Consider the following 21,444-nt stretch of genomic DNA (forward strand, 5'->3'; position numbering starts at 1 on the left):
ATATATCTAATAAAACAAATTATTTACGTACATTGCCATGTAATCACTTTCGACTTTTTTTTTTAATTCTTAAAGCTTTAATTAAATATTATATATAATTTAATATACAAAATATAATTTATAATAGTTTTCGATTCTTCTTATAGTCGTAAACAATTGTTCAGGGTTTGCTGTTGTTCTGGCAAAACTTGTAAAATATTATTTAAATTTTCAAATGTTACTCAATTAATTTCTAAACTAACTTACCGCATCAAGGGCACTTTGGATATTTCGACCATAGATTGGTTTGCTCCACATTCTGACTTCAGAAATGACAATTAACTCAGAACAATAGACGATTTTTTTTTCATAAAAATTTTAGAGTATTGCGCTCTTTTACTCATCAGATTTCGATTAAATTGTCCAAAGCTTTGAAATATTGGTTTCTGGTCTTCGAATCATCTTTATAAATGACAAATATAAGTGCCAAGAATTGGTACATAAAATGGAGAACTCAACAATTTTATTCAAACTATTTTCTCATATTATTCATTCTTGGAGAAGAAAATGTGCCTAATTATTCAAAGTTCTCTTCCAAATAACAGTCACTTGTCAAAACCACCCCTTTCCGAAATTCTGGATCCGCCTCTGTTGAAGCAGGTTCTTATTCGAAAATAATATGTACAAGGGAGGACCCATAAATACTCACTCTATACCGAATTAAACTCGTAGTTTTGCTTTTTGTCACAGGTCACTGGTAGAATTAAGCTAAGAACTGCTGCCCCTCATACAAAAGGGTCTCTCTTACTTTTTTGTAACTTATACTAGCCTAGTTCTCGAAATATTAACATATTACATTTTAAGCAAAAAATACTGCAATTTTGGAATTTAAAAATATATTTATCTAACTTAACATGAAGCAAGCTTTCTTTTAAGTGCTTTTCTTGCGTGAGTAGAAACATCAGTTTTGTTTTGAATACTCCAGCAGTAATCAGCCATCATAGTTGCATTTCACGGACCCTAGTATCGCTCTGACATAGTGCGAATATCCCGATGAAAGTGTTCTCCTTGTTTTTCGCTTAAGTCGCCTACATTTTCTGGAAGCGGTCTTAATGGCTGAAGAGGAAGGGCTCCTTGATGCTCATGTTACATTCTTTTTCCTAAGGACTTTTGCACAACTCAAATAAATTCAGTCCATGCAGATTTCTCCTTATCTCTCAAGGAGTCAGTAAAATGTTGCTGCTTTATTAGTTCCCTGATTCGAGAGCCGTCAAAAATACCAGCGTTAATTTTTTTTTGTGCTCAATTTCGAAAATATTTTACTGATATATTTAAAATATTCCTTCCACAACATCTTTGTTTAGAGCTTTTACAACCTGTTTTATCAGATCTAACTTTATATAAAGAGGGAGTAATATAATGCGGTCTCTGGCTACCAAAGGGGCACTCATAACATTCATACCACCCGGTACTAAATTCACTCCTAAAGGCCAAACTTTTTTAGTCTAATGTTCTGTCTTGGCTCGGCTATCCCATAAGCACATGAAATAGGGATATCCTCCTTGTTGAGTCACAAGAAAATTTACCATTTCTAAGTCGAAGCATATCAGTCAGTTATGTTCCGCGTATTTTATTTTTTCCATAAAAATAGCCCTTTTTTATAGAATCAGACGCATTTAAAGGTCATTCTGTAAACATATAGTCACCTGATCACAAACAGCAAGGATTATTTATACAAATTCTTCTTTTAATTTAATGTAGACATAGAGGTTTATTTATGAAATTTAGTAATTTATTTCCCTAAAAATTAATTTAAGTAAGACTAGTAATGATATTTCAAAAAGTACTTGTATGTTATCACTAAAACTAGAGCTGCTAGAAAGAAACTGAGAGTAAATTTGAAATCATGAAATAAGCGAAGTCAAATTAGTAGGAAACAGTTTAGAAACTTTATAAAACAAAAAAATAATAATTTTTTTACCGTGTTATTTACATGTATATAGCTAAAGTAACTCATAGCAGATCCATCTTTCACTACTCTATTGTAGTGTGTACGTAACATCAGATGATAATCAAACCCATCTGTCATAAAGAGAGTGGAAGTTTATATTAATGTTGATGAAAGCATTTCATAAATATTTATTTGCATTTATTTTTACTCTTGCAATAACTGTTCTGTTCATACATATGAGTATAAAGGTCGCCTGCTGCCGAACATTACCGTTATTACATTCTTTTCAAACTGAAATTTTAATTATATTCGATAGGGCACCTGAACAAACACCTGCGCCATATAAATCATTGAACACACTCACATCGTGTCAGAAACGAAATTCAATGTTTTTATTTAATAACGCTTCCTTATTATCACTTTTCAAATAATGTTAATATTTAAATTAAAATTTTAATAATAAATAACGTTAATAATTTACTCGTAGTAGCAATTCTGTTTACCCTTTTATAGTTTCACTCTTAACATAACGGTATTAATGCGCCAATATTTTGTTATTTTTCAATTATGAAGTATTAAATATACAAGTAGATAGTAGATGATTATTGGCAAATTTTACAAAATTACAAGGACGCCTACGCTACCGCATACATATAAACACTTAAAGTACACACATACATAGTTATCTATGTAAAATTCAGAGCGAAAAATTCAAAGAGCCGATTGTTAAACGGTATTTCATGCAACCCTGGAAGCATAATTTAATCGTGCATGTGATGACAAAAATGAAATTTGTGAATTTATGTCTAAAAGCTTAAGTGCTTTTACATTTACACATGTCATGTATACGTACAAATTTATATCGTATATCATACGAAAGCAAAAATGTGTAGGCTTAAATGCATGTATTTTGAATGGCACAACAGTAATAAAATTATATTTTCTTAGGATATTTTGCAAACGAATAAAAAGTTCTCACAACTTGCGAAAATACAATGACTTGCCTCATTTCATATAAAGGGTGTTTAACAATGGCTTTAACTGTTTAACTGTAATTTTGGTATAATTTGTGTTATATCAAGGCCACTCAAATAGCTTTTTTAAATAAATTATGGAAATATGTTTGGTTTTTATAAAAAGTTCCAACACAGAGGGGCCCAAAAATTGATTGAAGGTCTCAAAAACCCTTTCTTCGGCAAAATATGTAATTGCCAGAGGCTTCTAGAAATAAAACAACTTCGTAATATCTACAAGTGAATACAAGTCCTACTCTGCCTTGGTTATATTTTATACTGAAAGAAATTAGAAGTTTTTTTAGTGTATTTAGGCTGTTTGCTTTTCCACTGTAAGTATTTCTGCAAGAAACTTAAAATAATTTCAACCACATATTTGCGACTTAGTAGGCGCTTTTGCAAAGTATCATTAAAATATTACACATTATGAATCAAAAGTAGTTTTAGAACAAGTGGTAAAAAATACACTTCTTCTAGCCACATATTATGGTTAAGCGAGTCTGAACATCAAAATTCCACTCACTACTTACGACTACATATTATATAATACCAACATAGAATAATAGAGATTACAAAAATATTCATAAAAGTAAAGTATTGTCTTACTAATGCACTGATTTTACGTAAATTTAGTTAGATTCGTTTTTTAAATACCCTATATAAGATTTGCACAAAATCCACTTAACAAGCATACATATAATATAATATATATGTGTAAAGGTATATTTATATGCCTAGGTATATGTTAGGAGACATTTATTTTATTGTACCAGATTTAGATTCACGGTTTAACTGCAAAATTTGCCATTCGTGCTCATAAAGCAAACAATTTTTTGCCTGAAGTAAATATTTTCTATCAAGAAGAAATAAAAAACAAATATAAGGGAGGGGCTTATGTTATTGCGAGTACCGTCTTGCATCATATGAATTAGCAATTTATAAGACTTTAAGACATGATTTGGAGATGTCTGCAAATAATTATTAAGAGAAGTGTAGTGCATAGCGTCAGAATTCTTTTATGTGAACCGATTGTTTTTATTTGTATACCAAATTAGCTTAACGCAAAAGTAAAGCTCTCTCAGTCTCCTCTTGTCTACTAAAACAGTATCACCATCTTCTGCAGACTAGAATATAAATGAACCGGTTTTATCTATGGTGATTACAGTCTCACCCAATTTTGTTAAGAGATCTCGAATAGTAACCGATATAAAATCAACAATGACATCGAAAAAGTCTTAGAAACTAATGTACTAGGTACACAAATGAGTCTAAGGGAAGATGGAAACCGATATTATCTACCGTTACTAACAAATTTGTATCTAATATCGAGAGACGGGTTATTAAAGAGGTTTGAAATTTAACAACTTATCGAAAGTTAAAATCTTGATGAATATGTTATTAATGCCATATAAGAAATATTTTAATTTTGAATAGGGTATATTAAGTTTGCCACGAAGTTTGTAACACTCAGAAGGAAACGTCGGAGACCATATAGAGCTTTGTATGGAAAACTTTTTTATTTGAGAAACTATCTTCACAAAATTTGGTACGATTTATTTTCCAAGTCAACGCTATAATTTCCGAACAAATTTTTTAGATCTGATCAATGTAGCATGTAGCAGCTATTCAACTGGATTATTAAAATCAAGATGCACCTGTGAAGGATATTATAGCTTCGGTGAAGCTTAGATTTATATTGAAGTAAATACTTTACAGTTTATATATAGAACCTCTTCCTCCTTGGTATTTTCCAGATTTAAAACTGATTCTGAGAACTGAATCTGATTAATGGCGGAAGAATAACCGCCAAGCAGCTAAGTACATACTTTAAAAGCGTTTCATTGTAACACTTGCACTCAAAAAGCAACACATTTGTTGTTGTAAATTTTTGACGTAAGAATATTGTGAAAATAATCTGCATATTGGTGTGTGGTGACACGAAATATGAAACTAACTAGGAGAGAAGCTGCAATAAATACCTTTTGTCATGCCACAATTGCACAAACAATAAACATCAATGCCATGATTATACCATAAATGTACACATATGGTGCATAGGTGTATTTAACTAAGTATATACATATGTGTTGTTATAGATGTGTGTATGTATGTGTCGAAATTCGATTTCTTATCCAAACATTTGAAATGTTGCATCTACATACTCCCTAACGGCAGCATCCCGTTAATGCATTGCCAGCTATGTGTATGCAATTTGCGTATTTCGAAAATTTCCGCACGAACAACAAACAACAAAACCAATAAACTACAGTTGCCATTTACACATCATCTGTGCTGACAGGTAAGGCAGCAGCAGCAACAACGACAACAACAACTAAAATAAGTACTGTTCATTAATCTACTACTAAACGCACAACATTTGCTGCTAGAAGAGTCTCAGCTGCAATTTTTCAGCCACCAACTCACTTTTGCGAAACGAAGGGGTATCTTATGCTAACGGTACATATGTGTGTAAAGATTACAACGTTTACCTCACATGTTCGCTAACAACAATTATATTTTGTTGCAGCAAATTTCACACACTCTTGACATTAGCAACGACATTGCCACACTTCAACGCCAACATTACAATACTAACAAAGGCAACGACAGCGCAAACCCATTTTCACTCAAGAATTTTTTTCACATTGAAATATTTTTAGTTTTCCTCTCCACGTTTGGTATTCAGAGGCAATTTTCCATACTGTACTGTCAAGTGTTGCATTCGCTTTGTACGCATTGTTAGGCGCTTTGAGAAACAAACTGACTGCAGAGTCACATTAATTTCCGTAAATTTGTCAAGGCGCCTTCGTGCCCTGACGCTTGTACAGGTACCCTGCTAGGAAATGAACTACGTACATATGTATATCATGACTCTCAAAAATGTATTCGAGCACAGGAACTGCATTAAAATTTTGAAAATTATTGATAATGTTCAATAATCGTTGAGAAGAGGGAAATATCTACTATGCTTACTAGCCAAGGTGATGATTTTCTTCGCAGTTATTTACTCAACCACCCTTCTCATGGCAAAAGAATTATAATATAATATTACAAATCATATATGAACAAAACAAAATTTTTTTTTCATAAACATTTGGCATTTCTATGACGCATGAACTTTATTTACAAAGCTTCTGAACATTTCTAAATTTTGTCAAGAATTCCGAAATACTTAACCCTAATTTCAACTAACTTCGAGATTTTGGCTTTTGGATTTAAGTTAGTTGAAACATTCAAAGTTATTTTAACAAAGTTCTTCTAGACGTCGTGTTTTATCTCTAATATTAGTCTGAAATTGGAAGTATGAAACGACTAAATTTTTAAAAGCAATCAAAAGCGCCATTTTTAATTCAGTGCACTTAAACAATTTTAACCTATTGCCACAAATGATAATGTATTCAATAGCAAATTCCGGATTTTTGTTGTCTTTTTAACAAACTCTTAGTGACCAATAGTTCATGTAAAAATATTAGAAAGATTATCGATGTCTAATTGGTTTTTATTTGCCAAAACAGTTAACGGGTAAATCGTACCCTGGATTCAAGGAATTAGTTTTGAAAATCTCTCCACTAATATCTAAGCATTATTTTAGAATTCTTTACTCTAACTTGATACCGAAATTTGAAAAATAAGATCCAAAAGGCATTTCCACTTAAAAGTATGCACACAAATGCATGTAATTGACAAGTATTTTTATTAATTTTTAGTTGTGAATAAAATGTACAACAGTGCCATAAATCCCAAATGCAAAAACCGATCCATACTCAGTTTGTCTTTGCCACTTGTGCTACGCTCTAACGTTACTAGATTAGAATAATGCAAAGCGGAGAATACCGCGCTTTCGTTCAGTTGCGACGAACAAGTACCCAAGAGCAAATCAATCGCAGCGGATGGCTGACTGATACATTGTATGACACCCTTAGTCAAGACTATATCTTCGGCCGCATCCGATTCATTAAAACATTTATAGTTTCGTACATCGATCACTTGTAAATATTGACAATGGAATATGGCGCTTTTTTGAAAAGTGAAAAAGTAGCGATTTGTGTCCTCATATGGAAATTGGAAAACAGCATATGGATCATTCACTTCCACGAGCATATCTTCGTAATTTTGCCCCAAAACTTCCGGATACACAATGTCACAAACTCGTTTTAGTTTTAGATATTTCAGTGATATGCAGTCCTCTGGTAATTCCATTTTATTCTCCTTACTAACATCGAAGTACTCTACATCGCCATAATCATATTCATTGTCTTCATCTTCGCCATCGCCATCATAATTTTCACCATCAACGTCAGCATCCTCATCCTTCCCTCCGTTTATAAATTTTGTTAAAGAATTTATTGTTAATAATATTATAAGAAATTTACAAAAATATTTCATTTCCAAAATTTTTAACGTTTTCAAATGTTTTCAAACAAAACATCTACATACATATACATATGTATTTATGTTTTGAACGTAAATATGTTTGACTATAATTGCCAGGTTGGCATAAACTTTTCGGAATAAAATCCTGACAAAAAATAAATAAAGTAAAGGATGTCAACTAGTCAAGAGCTGAGTCAAGTTCCGCTTGTCGATCTACTACTCCCTGCAGCATATTTAGCCAAGTTTCCCTAATTTGACTATATACTTGTACAACAGACACCTGTGTCTTATGTTAACGAGTGACTTCTGCGGAGGTTTTTTGGAGGCTGGAGTACTAATTACGATTACAGTCTACTGGATTACAACACTACTAGCTCAAAAGCATCTGATTTGGTCTAAATGGCATTTGAAACCCATACACTTCATCTAGCAAAGATATTATTAATAGCTTACCCCACTGTCTGGCTTACCAATAATGTCACAATTATTACAAGTAATTTGGCTCATTTGGCAATTTCGCGGCTATTTGATCCATTGAAGTTTCGTCATATTCGATTGCTTCCATATCTACATAATTTCTATATTATCATTTTCATATCCATTCTCATAATCATCTCCATTCTCACAATCATCACCATTCCGCGTATGAATTTTTCCGACTACAAATTTCACCCCAAAAATTACGGTCAATAATATTGTAAGTTTATGTAAATATTCCAAAATTTGAGTTCCAAAAGTGTGTAAGTCAATTTTTTCGTACATTCATATATGTATACATATGTATGTTTATTTAACCATATAGAATTTTTAGGTAATTATTTTTTATTAAAAGTACTTAAAATATATTTATATGTCCATACATTCGTACTTATATAACAAAATGCTCCAATTAACAAGACGATTTGAAGTTTGTCAGGCGAAACCGCAAATAATTTAAGTCAAACTTCAGACATCACGCTAAACTCCTGGGTCACACTTAATCTCTAAGCGAGTTGTAAATAGACATTGTTGGACCTTATCCATCCATACTACCATACATATATTTTTATTGTTTTGAAAAACCGATCCCGGGGATCATAAAGTACATTTGCTTCGTGTCAGAGACGTTTATATTAAAGTCAAAAATGAAATGAACCTCCATCTGGCATTACAAAGGAACTGTAGGTGTATGTGTGGCGTTACAGCCAGCCATAATAACTAATCTAACTAAGATACATCTATTAAACAATTTACTTAAAATTGTTATACGGCTAACGAATAATTTATGCCGATGTCATCCATTTCATAAACCAAAAGACAATGCGCTCAGTGCAACATTTCGTCTTACTAACATGTCTCTTATAACAACCAATATTCGAGTATATAATGGGTGATTTCAATCACAAGCTGAAAAATAATTTTATATAGTATATGAAGGGTAAGAAAAGGTGTGTACCAGTTTCGTCAATTTCATTGTCAAGTCTATTGTCGCAGGCATCATGAATATAAAACTAGTTTGTTTTCTGATATAGTTAATTCCTCTACTTTTCAGTGCAAAAGTCAAATAGGCTGAAATGATTTGTAAAAAAGTTATACAAGGCGGTTGCGGTATAGTAATATATGAAAATTGAAACCTCAGGCAGAAAAGAGATGAAGCCACAACATAAAATAATAAATAATTCGTATGCAGGCACACAATGCCCGCCGCTTTTGTAGTCAGTATTCAGAGAATTATTTTACCGTTATAAATTTTTAAAATCGATTTCAATGGAGGCTTAGCTCTCTTATGTACCCACCCACATATATAAGTATGTCTCTGCGTTATAAAATTAAACTCAGTATTAGTTTCGAATCACGCTTATTTTTGTAAAGAAATTTGGGATATTTTTAAAAATATTTAACGCTAATTTTGATTTTGTTTTCAATCAAAAATTTCACGGCAACAATAAATAATCGCGAGCATGACAAATCCCAGCCGTAACCACCACTGTATCACAGTGGTTAGATGGGCATTGGAGGAGCGCTTCCCCGGCACAAAATTCGAATAATGTAGAGCTGTAAATGACGAACTCCCATGAAGTTCCGGCGAGCATGCTACCAGGAGCTCATCCACCATATTGGACTTATGTTCTAAGCATTTCATGAAACCATTTTTCAATACAATATCCTGTGAGCAGCCTGTTTCGTTTGTGCATACAAAATGTACGACATCAACTACTTCGATTTCTTCACAATGAAATAATGCGTTGTGCTGGAAAGTTATAAAATAATTGTCCACACCTTCGTCGTTGAATGAAAACACTGCATACTGATCATTGGATTCAACGAGATCATCCTTGTAGGTTTCTTTTATATCTTCTGGATAGAGAGCAGAGCATTTTCGTTTTAGTACATAATATTGTAGCGTTTTGCATTCCTCTATTAGTTCTGTATTTTGCATTTCCCCGTAATCATCCCCTCCATTATTGGTGTAGTAATCAGTGTCGTATGAATTTTGGTGGTCAGCATTTCTAAGTTTCGTTCCATATATACATTTTGCGGTAGAATTTATTATAATTAAAAAAATATATGTACGATATAAATATTTTATTTCCCGAATTTTTATTTCAAACATTTCTCTTCGCTCATAAAAACAAATGTGAAATTGTCGAATATCTAAACAGTTGTGTATATGTTTATATGATGAAGAAGAACAGTATTGATATTAGAAATCTAAAATATTCGGTTCATTTACAAGATCCCTCTAACCGACAGAAGTCATACATCTTTGATTATGACCCACCTAACTTCTCTGCAATTTTAAATTATTTAAAAGGTCAAAGTAGTATAATTAATTTAAAGTTGTAATACGCTAGAAACTAGACTAAACAAATTTATGTTGCTGTATTTTTTTTCCTACTGCTCTCAATTTGCGGTTGTGGACCCTTGGCGTTTGATTTCCAAAACATACATATTTAACTTATGAAACCAATATTGTGAAACAAAAGCGGAAAAGTGATTTTCCTAATTATCTACAACACACATATGAAGTTACGCATACCACCCTTGGAGAGGGGCCCACAAAAACAAAGAAGACAAATTTATATCCTCATTTCTATATGTACTTCTTAATTGAGTATTCCCACAGAACTGTTAGAGTAAAATGATATAAATATTTTCAGTATGTTGATGTTCAAACGGTGTACAGAAAAGACAAAACTTTTTTTTTGGTATAACACTAGATACTCAAATCTTATGAACTTGAAATCTTATACATTTCTGCTCTCTCTTTCATCTCTTTTCATTAGAAAATTTTTTTGAAATTCGCTTTCAGAGCTCGACCTTTTAGCTTACTTCATTTAAATCGGTTTGACGATTTCGGATATTAGATGAAGCCGAAATAGTGACAAGGAATTCATACAACATCTACGAATAGGGATGACGTGATTTTAACAGCTCGTGGCGGCCATTTTTGTTTACCGATTTGTGTACAGTTTTGTCAGTGTGTTCAGTAAGGTTTGCTATTTTATCATGTTACGTTCCACTTTGGTACAACGGTTGGAAATTTTCAAAGATTATTACGCAAATTCACGTTCTCAAAACAAAAAGTTGAAAAACGTACATCGAAAAATCGTCTTCTCAGATGAGTCCCATTTCTGGCTTAATGGCTTTTTCTACAAACAAAATTGTCACTATTGGGGTGAGTCAAATTCTCGTGTGGTTCAGGAAACGCAATTGTAATGTAGTATGGCGGCATCATCAGGCTTTATTTCGAAAGAAAATGGGAAATGGCGTTACCATCTATAGCGGCCGTTATAACACAATGTTTGAGGCAACACGGATGATCTTTATTTCCAACAAAACGGTACGCCGGCTCAAGTTTCAGTTCTAAGCATGTACACATGGCACGCAAAGTTCGGCAACTCGTAGATTTCGAGAAATTAGCCAACCACCAACGCTTGAGGAGCTCGAAGACAACATTCAGCGCGCCATAGCCGAAATGCTACACAGGGTCATCGAAAATTGGCCAAAAGGGGTGAAGATATGAAAACGGAGCCGTGGTGGCCATTTGGCCGACATTTTGTTCAAATTATAAATTGCATAAAATTATCTGTATAACAAAAAGACATTCAAATTTGAGTGTTTTATTTCATGTTTACATCACGTCGTTCTTATTAGTATACCCTTTATATTTATAGTATACAAGTATATAAAATAGTATCTATTTATCTATTATATACCTCAATAAAATGGCCATTACATTTCGGTTGCAGAAATTTAAATATTTATTACGTTTTAATGTTCAATAATCAATTGTTTAGTCTGGTGCCGGAGCACCAAAAGCCAACGATAACAACCGCAAAACTTGATAATACCACAAAACGTAAAATGAAATTATCATATGTAACCGCATTTATGCAAGCGACAGCAACAAAGCCAAGGATAAATTGGAGCGCCAATTTTAGCAGGCACCTGGCCAGGCAGCAGCTGTGTGACAGACAAGTGGCTATTATTAGTATGCCTGCAACCAGTGGCTATAACCAACGTTATTATCATTATCGTTATTGCCGTCATAATATGTTAAACGAAAATAAAAACAAAAGCAATCTGTAATAGCGCCAACAAACACTCCTCCACACCTATATTTGTAAATATTTTATGAGAAATATTGTTGCTCCTTTAGGGCTGCTGTGACCCCTTTACCATAGACACACACAGCAAATACTTAGATTTAACAGCACAATTCAATGTACGCAGGTATATTTTCTCTTGTTTGAATGTGTTAAACTAGCTACTACATAATATATACAGTTATATAGATAACTCGTTGGCTGCTACCTCTGCCAATGGCGGTTGCCTTCTGGTTGTCTCTCAGTGTTTTCATTGCTAACATTGTAGTGAACCTAACGAGCGATCATAATACACTTAAACTACTACAAACATACATAAGTATATACATACTAGTAAATGCTTTTACATACATACATAAATACATATTTCGAAAATAAACAATATTGATTTTTCATTATATGTGCTTAATAATAAATTCAAATTTGTGTCCGCTCATGAGCGCTTGGAGTTTATATACCTTGCGGCATGGCTGAACAGGCACAGATATATAGTATTCATATACATATATGGTATACATATGGTATACATATATGTATACACATGAATATATATGGGTAGTCGACGGTTAACCAACATAGACAAAAACTCGCTCAACCACAAATACTTTAAATAGCTGATAGATTCATTAGGGTGAACAAAAAAAAATAAACTAAAGATTTATTCAATGTGTAAATTCTTAAACTTAATGCCACAGATAGTCCATTATATTGGATAACCCATTTCGATCTCCCATTGGAACCCAAAATAAGAATATATACAAAACATTATTTAGAGCTTTTATAGAATGATATACATATATCTAATACCGCCTTTATGAAGTAATATGTATTAGAGTTAGCGAAAAACTAACCCATCAAATTTTAATTATAAAATTTATGGGTTAAAATAACCTTTATGTAGAGAAAAATATATTCCTGCAAGGAAAAATTTTAAGCAGAAGCAATAAGAAGCTTTCAATTTCCCATATACTCATAAATAAATACTACGTAAAAAATTTGTTTTCATTAATAATACAATAACTTTTGAATCAACTAAAATAAAGCAATTTACATTTCGGATTGTATGTGATATCAGATAACCTCTCAAACCAAATTTGGTTGAAATATGTCGAGCAGTTTCTGAGATATAGGAAGTGCACGGTAAATATTTGTTTAATGGCGTTTTTTTGGGCATGGCAGTAGTCCGATAACGCGCATCTGCAATACCAAGTTTAAAGTCAGATGAAAAGACGGAAATCATTATAACGGGTATATTGGAGGCAGAGAAGGGGACTGGCTGAATGCATTAATATGAACATAGCTCAGGTATACTTGAGAACATATTTTCAAGCAACTTTTTAAATATATAACTTACACACTGAACGACATATTCGCCATAAAACTTCCAAAATCTTTATATTAGGTATATGGAGGTTTAGGAAAATATTGTATGCATTGTCTCCAAAATTACCTTACATATCTCATACATTGACTGATATTTTCGGTAAAAAAAGTCACCTATAGGCACCTATCTAGGGGCTTAAACAGTTTTAGTTTTGGATAATTTTTGGGGGTGAGATGGCACCAAAGGAACTATTCGTGCAAAGTTTAATCCCACTATATTAATTCGTGCTTTATTTATATACTGGATGTGAAAGAATTAGATGGAATTTAAAATTGTGTTATATGACAAGTAACAACAACAACAATTAAGCCCATTTTTGCCTTCCTAAGAGTGAAATATAATGTCTCTGGCCTGTTACGTTATTGATTTATCACACTTTTAGTAGTTTTTAAGTAGTATAAAACCGTTATATGAGGAGTTGGTGGGGTTGTCATCCAATTTCACCTAGATTCACACTATAACCCTATATCTATCTCGATTAATTTAGGTGATACAAACAACTGTTAGGTGTATAAAACTATTATACTCTGTAGCAACATCTTGCAAAAGTATAAAAATTTGCCTTTCACATTCAATCCCCGCCCTAATGCATATATAAATAATTCTGAAGACCACATTTAAATATCATCGCACACTTGCTCACCGCAAAAATGTATAATAGTTATTTAGGTATACAAGTACAATATTTGTAGAGATATATCGAGCTGTACATCAAGTCAAGTGAGCAATATCTGCTTGGTGCGAGTTTTAAATTTTTGTGGAACTTTGAAGTCATATTGAAACAAAATTTCGTGTTTTCATGTACACACATTCAACCCAAGGAGCAGTTTTAAAAGTTTGTTAATACTCCATCCCAAACCAGGTGTTCAGAACGTAGTAGAGCACATAGTACAGAAACTTATATTCTGACTTGACATTCTTATCAATTCATTAGAATGATTTACCGTTAGAGCATATAAAAAAATTGTCCTAAAATCAAAGACTATGTTGGCCAATAATAATTATTTAGGTCGCCAAAACTTTCGAATTCGGAATCTCGAAATTATATTTTTAAGCATCCATTTTTTTCGAGCACATTCCCATTCATAAATTTTGAAATTTTTACAATATTGAAGAGCATTAAGAATCAATCTTTGACAAAAATCCCCGCCATTAGCATAATTTCTTATTAAACCCACTTTGAATGTTTTGCAGATCTTACTTCGTTCAAAATAATAACTTCAAACTCGTTTTGGATATACTTCCTCGATATAATTAACTTGCATTAAAAAATTCTGTTTTATATGCATATTAGGGCTGCTATGGTGATAGACTTATAGAGTGGAAACCACAATTGCAAAGTACGTGAACTCTCCTCCTAATTTGATTATTCAGTAAAGTGTTGATAACTGTGATTCTATTAAAACATTAATTTGGTTCTAAGATAAATGAAGCTATTCGGGCTTAAAGAAAGTGATGATGCTCACAAAACAGCCAATGACTAAACGTTGTCTTGTCAGAAACTTTGATTAGTATTAAATGGATTAGAGACGTTGCGGTAATTTTCCTTACTGATAGTTTTGGTCGACGATTATTCAGAAAATCGTATAAATTGTTCAGGTATCAGCCCAAATCCAGATAGAGCGACATGGATGTCTATCGCTTTGCTGCAAGTGACTTTAAAGTAAAAAAACATATGGTTAATATGGTATATGGTGAATATCTAGTCGATAATACTAGCAAACTATATGCTTCAGCGTCAACGGTTTTTAGGAATAGAAAAATTAATTGATTAATTAATGTTAATTAATTAATTAATATAATTCTATCAATTATTTTAAAATTTTAAGGACGAATTTATTTAAAGAAAACACCGTAAAATTCTTTATAAAACCTGAAAAATTAAATTCTCAACAGCAGATATTATCTGTACAATGACCTACGTTAAAAAAAAAATTCTTAAAACAAGTTTAATTTAACCCAAAATGTTCAAAAAACCTGGTAGCTAAATGTATAGAGAAGTAAAAGTACAGAAAAAGTTTGATAGTGACTGAATCATTTGTCTCCGAGTAATCACTCAAGCAAATTTTTGAAATGAAGTTTTGATAAAAACGCGCTTAAATATAAACTATTGGAGCTGATTAAACTGAGCGGAAACATTTTAGAAGGCTGTAACTCAAATAACAATTTTTTTTTTTAATTTCCGACTAGGTGTGCCCCGTAATAAAGTTTCAACCATTATTTGATCTAACGTTTAAGTACGAATTAAAAAAATTCACAAATAAGATTAAAAATATCTCGATTTCAGTTTTTTTAAGTAATTGATATTCCCTGCTTGGCAATATTTCAAACTAAATTACTACTAGTTTGTAAAATATATTGTTTACGACCACAAATATAATTTCCATATGCTTTACGGCATATGAATATAAACAAGCAGTATAATAGATATCACTTTTCAGTTCTATGCATTCTTAAATCGGAAATAATTGCAAACGCTTTCAATACTCTCAGATTTCTCAATATAAACACATGAATGTGACAATACATATGCCATTGTATCGTCCACAACACACTCGACATACCTGCTGTTCCTGCTCTGATGCTCCACGATACATCCACTATTGATGTCTACACATACAAGTCCATAGACACGTATATATGTGTGTATTTGTAGAAAGAATCCTTGCGTGATTTTGTCGTTTTTTTGTTTTTTGTTTTGGCTTTTATTTTATTGCAGTTGTTGTTTCGGATCTACTACACTTATAATTTTGTTTTTGTTCTACCTTCTCTTGCCACTTTCGCAACTTTTTTTTATATCATAAAAGCTATTTTTATGAGCGTTTGATTAATGTTATTGCCGTGTTCCAAATGCGACTTTCAGTTTTCGCGGCTGAATAAAGTGAAATAAAAATAGGGATTGTTATAAATGATGTGGATCAAGAAGGGCGTGCTGACATTTAGTAAAGGCGATGTCGTAAAAATATGAAATGTACGGTGTCAGCACTTCAAAGTGGTTATACGAGTATACACTAATATAAAAAGTATGTTCGTAGCCAATTTCATACGAACGGAAATTATTTATAATGAGGAATAAAAGAGACAGAAATTAAATTCCTGAATGGAGTCTTAAAACACCTTTTAATGGAATGAACTTTGAAATAATTTCATAATTAAATTGTCAAAAAGGGTCGATAATAAATAAAGTTGTAATTAAGACTCATATACACAGAAAAATAGCACAATAATAGATTTTCCAAGCAATATCCTATTCGTTTCAGCCTAAAAGCAGACGAAAAAAATAGCCCAAAACTAAGCTTTACCTACTGCAGAGTCCTACCCACCCTTTTAAATTCCGAAATATTTTGAAAGGTATAAACCAACGTTTCCAGCCGGTATACATACGGATGTACTAAAGAACAATGACAATAAATATTACAACAATAATATTGTAAACAAAACAATGTTGACCCAAAATGTTGAAAGCGAAAATTCTGCACATTTATTTGGACTAAAACAAGACGAGTCAGAAAACACCGGCATTGTTTAATCTTTTTTTATTCAAAAATACTAGGTTGTAGACAGAAAGGCCGAGCCAAATAAGAGCTCTCTAATATAAACTATATACTACGTATATTAATAGCTAGGTTAGGTTAGGTTACGTGGCTGATCGCCTAATATCAGTGGAGATTACATTTAGATTGCTAAATACAACATTTTGTGAAGCCATATGAAGGCCTTGAACCTACCACAAATCTTCTTATTGGATGTCTAGAAGTGTAAAATCCGGAGAATTGGCAAGGTGAGACTTTCGAGAAGGAAGTGTTGAGCTTAAATAACTAGCAACCGGTAAAGTTTTCAATCTTGCCGGAAAAATCCCTTTCGGGCAATGTCCTGCGATTACTGGTTGCTATTATGTGACCAGCGTTTGTCAAGCTCACCTAAGGCCCAACCACTCAGTAGTAAACCGCAAGCAGCCAGTGAAGCTCCTATCCGTTCCCATTCTACAGCTAATGAGACTGCAGTTCCTGACCTGAGCTCATCTGCTTTCAACTCCGCTATACTCAGGCAGCCAAACCAGTCTAATTATGAAGTAACTCGATGCCAAAGATAAGGAGTCGCGACATCCCTTCACTTGTCTCGAACGTACGGTTAGCGAGCTCAAGGCTTGCATGGCCGCCCTACTATTAGAAGGCGTAGTGACCACTCTAAAAGGGGCTGCGCTCCGGAGTAGTTGATCTTTTGCTACCTTAATGGCAGCCACTTGCGTTTGGAAGACGTCATAGATAAAGTGAGCAGTATAGAATTCAAAGTGATTGAATAGGCATTTTTTAAAGTTAGCTGGTTCTTTGGATCAAAGTACTAATAATAAGAACTAATAATAAGAAAAAAACTTATATCGAAACACACGGCTTTTTAACTAAGATCTTAATCATATAAAAAGTCATTAAGAAGGTTTTGAGTTCTAAAATGATTTTTAAAAAAGTTTAGATTCGTATGACAAGTCGAAGTCCACACGCGTGGATGAAATTTTTAATTTCATGTTGAAAAAATATAATTTTATTGTTTATAACATTGAACAGCTTGTAGATTCTATTTACACATTTCAAAGAAGCTCTACACATATACAAATACTATATTGGGTAAGTTTTATTTCGCAGCACAAATTTAAAAAAAAAACTGGAAACAACTATATAAAAACATTTCTACGAAAATTAGATTACATTTTAATGAGACATAAAGCTTTATTTATTGCGTTTACGTATGAAACAAATTCATATGAACAATTCCCATTCCTAAGAAATATATGCGTAAAACGAAATAAAGTGAAATTGTACAAGATACTAAACTTTTTAACAGCTTTCCATGCTCTCGTAAATTTAGTAAATACAAGTTTACTAATGCATATACATATCTCCACCTCTCCATGTGTTGTTTATTCATTTTATAGCTGTTGTTTCCAATTATTTTCTGTTCCACTTCTAAATGAGATCTTATATGTACCTACGTTATAAGTCCAAGTGGCAAAAACTAGATTTTTAAAGTATTTGGAGTAAGCTCTGCAAAATTATTTTGAAAATGTAAGAAATAAATTTATTTTAAGTAAACGTTGCTTCAATGTTGTGGTATTTTACAACATTTTATTAACTGTAAATTCATGAGAATACACCAGTAATCTAGAGTCATTAATCCGCTTTAGGTGTAGATGCCTACTGCTCAATAAAAAAGCTTATTTCCACTTCTAAATGTAGTGATGCTAAAAGACATCTTGCTGGAACTTAACAATGGAGGTATGTAGGTAGGTAGTAGTTCGTGAACTATGTGTCTTATTAATGCATGAAAAGCTGGAATAACATGGTCATTGTAAGATCCGAAAACATACATAATTAAATAAAAAACAGAACTCAGTATATACTTCGGATAATACTTTCAAATAGAGTTTCTCTGCAGAAAGATCTGGAGAACACCGAAAAAGTGCGAGGTATAGCTGATATTTATCCTAAGCGATATTTTAAGAACTTGTGTAAAATTTTTTGAACAACAATATTGAAACACCCGGAATCAACAATTAAGCAAATGTTTCAAAGTAAGGGAAATTCTAGGACAAGCAGTGGTTTATTCAAACTTACAAATACAATCACCAACAACATTAGTCATTTCTAGAATATGCTGCTCGTATAATAATTGTTACAACTTTTAACTTTCTATAAGACTTCGCAAATTTGCCATGTAGCAATCAAAAAATCAGGCACAATAGTTAATATTAGCAGCCAAATACGGAGACAGGGCCCACAAATTTATACCTCAGACTGCACTTCTATCAAACCATCAAAAGAAATAGGTTTTTTGAGAAATAGAGAAAAAGCATTAGAGAAACACTTACAAAAAGCATATTCGAGGTTATGTCAATAATATGTCTCTACATAAGAAATTGGAAGTAATTTATTATATAATATACAGTTTAAATACTATAGAGTTCTAATAACTCTCACACACGTGTAGTCCTACTTGGTTGCCCATATTTACATACACACATACTTTTCTCTACAGACGTACTAAATGGGTGTGCTTGATATACAATAATCTGCCTTTAAGAACTTACTTACATATAAACGTATATTTTACATAACATACAAATTCACATAAACATTCACATAACCACTGAGCCAAAGTTTCCGAATCACATTTGTATTTTATTGCTTTTATGGCAAAAGTTAGTGGAAGCCAAAGAATTTGTTAAAAAAAATTTTTATGTCTGTATGTATGTATACGGGCAAGTACATTTTCTCAGTCTTTCGTGATATATGTATATGGGTAGAAATGAGTGTGCACACATGTTTTTCCAGCTAAAAATTTTGATTTACTTTAATCTCCTCTAATTGTTTTCGTTTGCGTTTTCTCAAACCATCACAAAAGTGTAACTTTCGGTCTTACATATAAAGGCTCCTTTTGATGTAAATAAATTAAACTGATTATACAGAAGTATAGCCAAGCGAGTGCTGCTTATGAGTATGAGTATGCTAACTAATATGATATTGTGGAACGTTTTCTGCTTCTCTAGAAGTTAGTTAGAAACTTTCAAGTGAGCTACTGTACAACGCTTCAGGTTAAGATTTTTCCATAACAATCCTTCTTCTTGGTACAGAGAATTTTAAAAATGTATTTAACTTTATCTAGCCTCTAAGTTTTTAATAGATATGGAACACCAAAATTCGGCATACTAAGTCATTGGTCTAATAAAAACTATTTATACAATTTATTTTATAATTCAAGTAATTAAGATCACTATCTAATGTATAACTCGTGAGATGGTCCTTGTTTTTTACTTCTGACTTTTTTTTCTTATTAAAAGATTATTGTCAGGAAAATCAAAACAAAAATTCGAAAAGAACTTAGAGAGTGTTAGATGATTAGGAAGAGACTGTCGATAGCACAGCCCAATGAAAGTGATTTAACGAGCTAACAACAAGCGAAATAAACAATATTTGCCGTGCAATATTTCGTGCTGAGAGAGAAGAGAATTTGAAAATAATGAATTTAGTTCCTTAGAAGAAAGTTTCATAGCGATACCCTCCTCTAGGCTGGATCTTTCGACTAATGTGTTTCAATGTAGCTCCATCATGTATCGTTGATTGAAAGAGCTCTGTAGTACAAGGATAGTTCGTTGGTGAAGAGAGTATTTTTCATCGAAGTAGTAAATTATTAATAATAGAGCATCAATTAATCATAATACAATTTCTTTATGTTTCCATTTAGAATATTAGAGCACTGATATTTCCACCATATATGCAGGGGGCTTCCACAAAATATAGCTCAAAGTCATACAAAATTCTCTCAGTTAATTTGCAAACTTGGTTCAAAATCGACCAAATTCTTGTGAGGAATAACGGAGATTAAAAATGTGAAACAAGAAAAGATTATTTCAACTTCCTAAAACGAGGGCTTTGATTGGAGACATCAATTAGCAAACCTCTTAAAATCTTGCCAGCATTCAAATTATTTATTCATTGTTGTTTACCTTTGTTGTCACTAATTAAGTGTCCATGACCAGGTATATATTGAGGCATTTATGGTAATAACGCATGTACATATACATATATATACATATGTATTAGGGAGTACTTGTGAACGCATAAGTGAGTTCAGATGACTACGATTTACTATGCGTGTCTACTTAATAAATCAGCCTTTGACTTGAATTCATTTCAATTAATTTAACTGGCAGTGACAGGTGTTAAGCAGCATAGAAGCTGGTGCGGAAGCAACAGCTGAGGAAAGAAGTGAACGATAGCTGTTCGCACTCGCACACTTTCAATCAAATTTGTTCAACACACTTGGTTTCTAGAGCTGGGATATATTGCATAATAAGAGAATTCTAATAAAACTTATTTTCATGTGCACAATTCATTAAACAGCTCTTGATTACACTTATGGTAAAAGCGAGTGCTTCAATTTCATTAAGTTAGGTTGCTGATTATGTGATATTAAGAGACACATTAAGTGTTATTTTGCGAAAAAAATTAATTAAATTTTTTGCATATTTTGATAGCCTGCACCTTTAAAAATATCATACTACAAAATTAAATGAATATTTCAAATATTTTTTTTTTAAAGTTCAATCAGTTTTCAGTATTTCTCGGTACAATGACCCTCTAGTTTTGGATTGTATGAAAA

The 21,444-nt window shown here is 32.4% G+C and overlaps 2 protein-coding genes across 4 annotated transcripts in view; both read right to left on the minus strand.

Moving 5' to 3' along the window:
* The window catches only part of LOC106617625 (uncharacterized), a 115,778-nt gene that overhangs the window by 84,309 nt on the left and 10,025 nt on the right, over window positions 1–21,444 (minus strand). For 2 of the 3 annotated variants that reach the window (XM_070109648.1, XM_070109650.1), the window contains one exon: window positions 15,855–16,162. The exons of the other annotated variant lie outside the window; for it this stretch is intronic. The gene's annotated coding sequence lies outside the window, so the exon portion shown is untranslated. The remainder of the gene's footprint in view (window positions 1–15,854; window positions 16,163–21,444) is intronic. 3 annotated transcript variants of the gene reach the window in all.
* LOC118681463 (uncharacterized) lies at window positions 6,596–7,387 on the minus strand. The gene has a single exon (XM_036366175.2). It carries the CDS (start codon window positions 7,327–7,329, stop codon window positions 6,640–6,642), a length of 690 nt encoding a protein of 229 aa, XP_036222068.2. The 5' UTR covers window positions 7,330–7,387; the 3' UTR covers window positions 6,596–6,639.

The sequence above is a fragment of the Bactrocera oleae genome, chromosome 5 (assembly GCF_042242935.1).
Source record: "Bactrocera oleae isolate idBacOlea1 chromosome 5, idBacOlea1, whole genome shotgun sequence".
Lineage (NCBI taxonomy): Eukaryota > Metazoa > Arthropoda > Insecta > Diptera > Tephritidae > Bactrocera > Bactrocera oleae.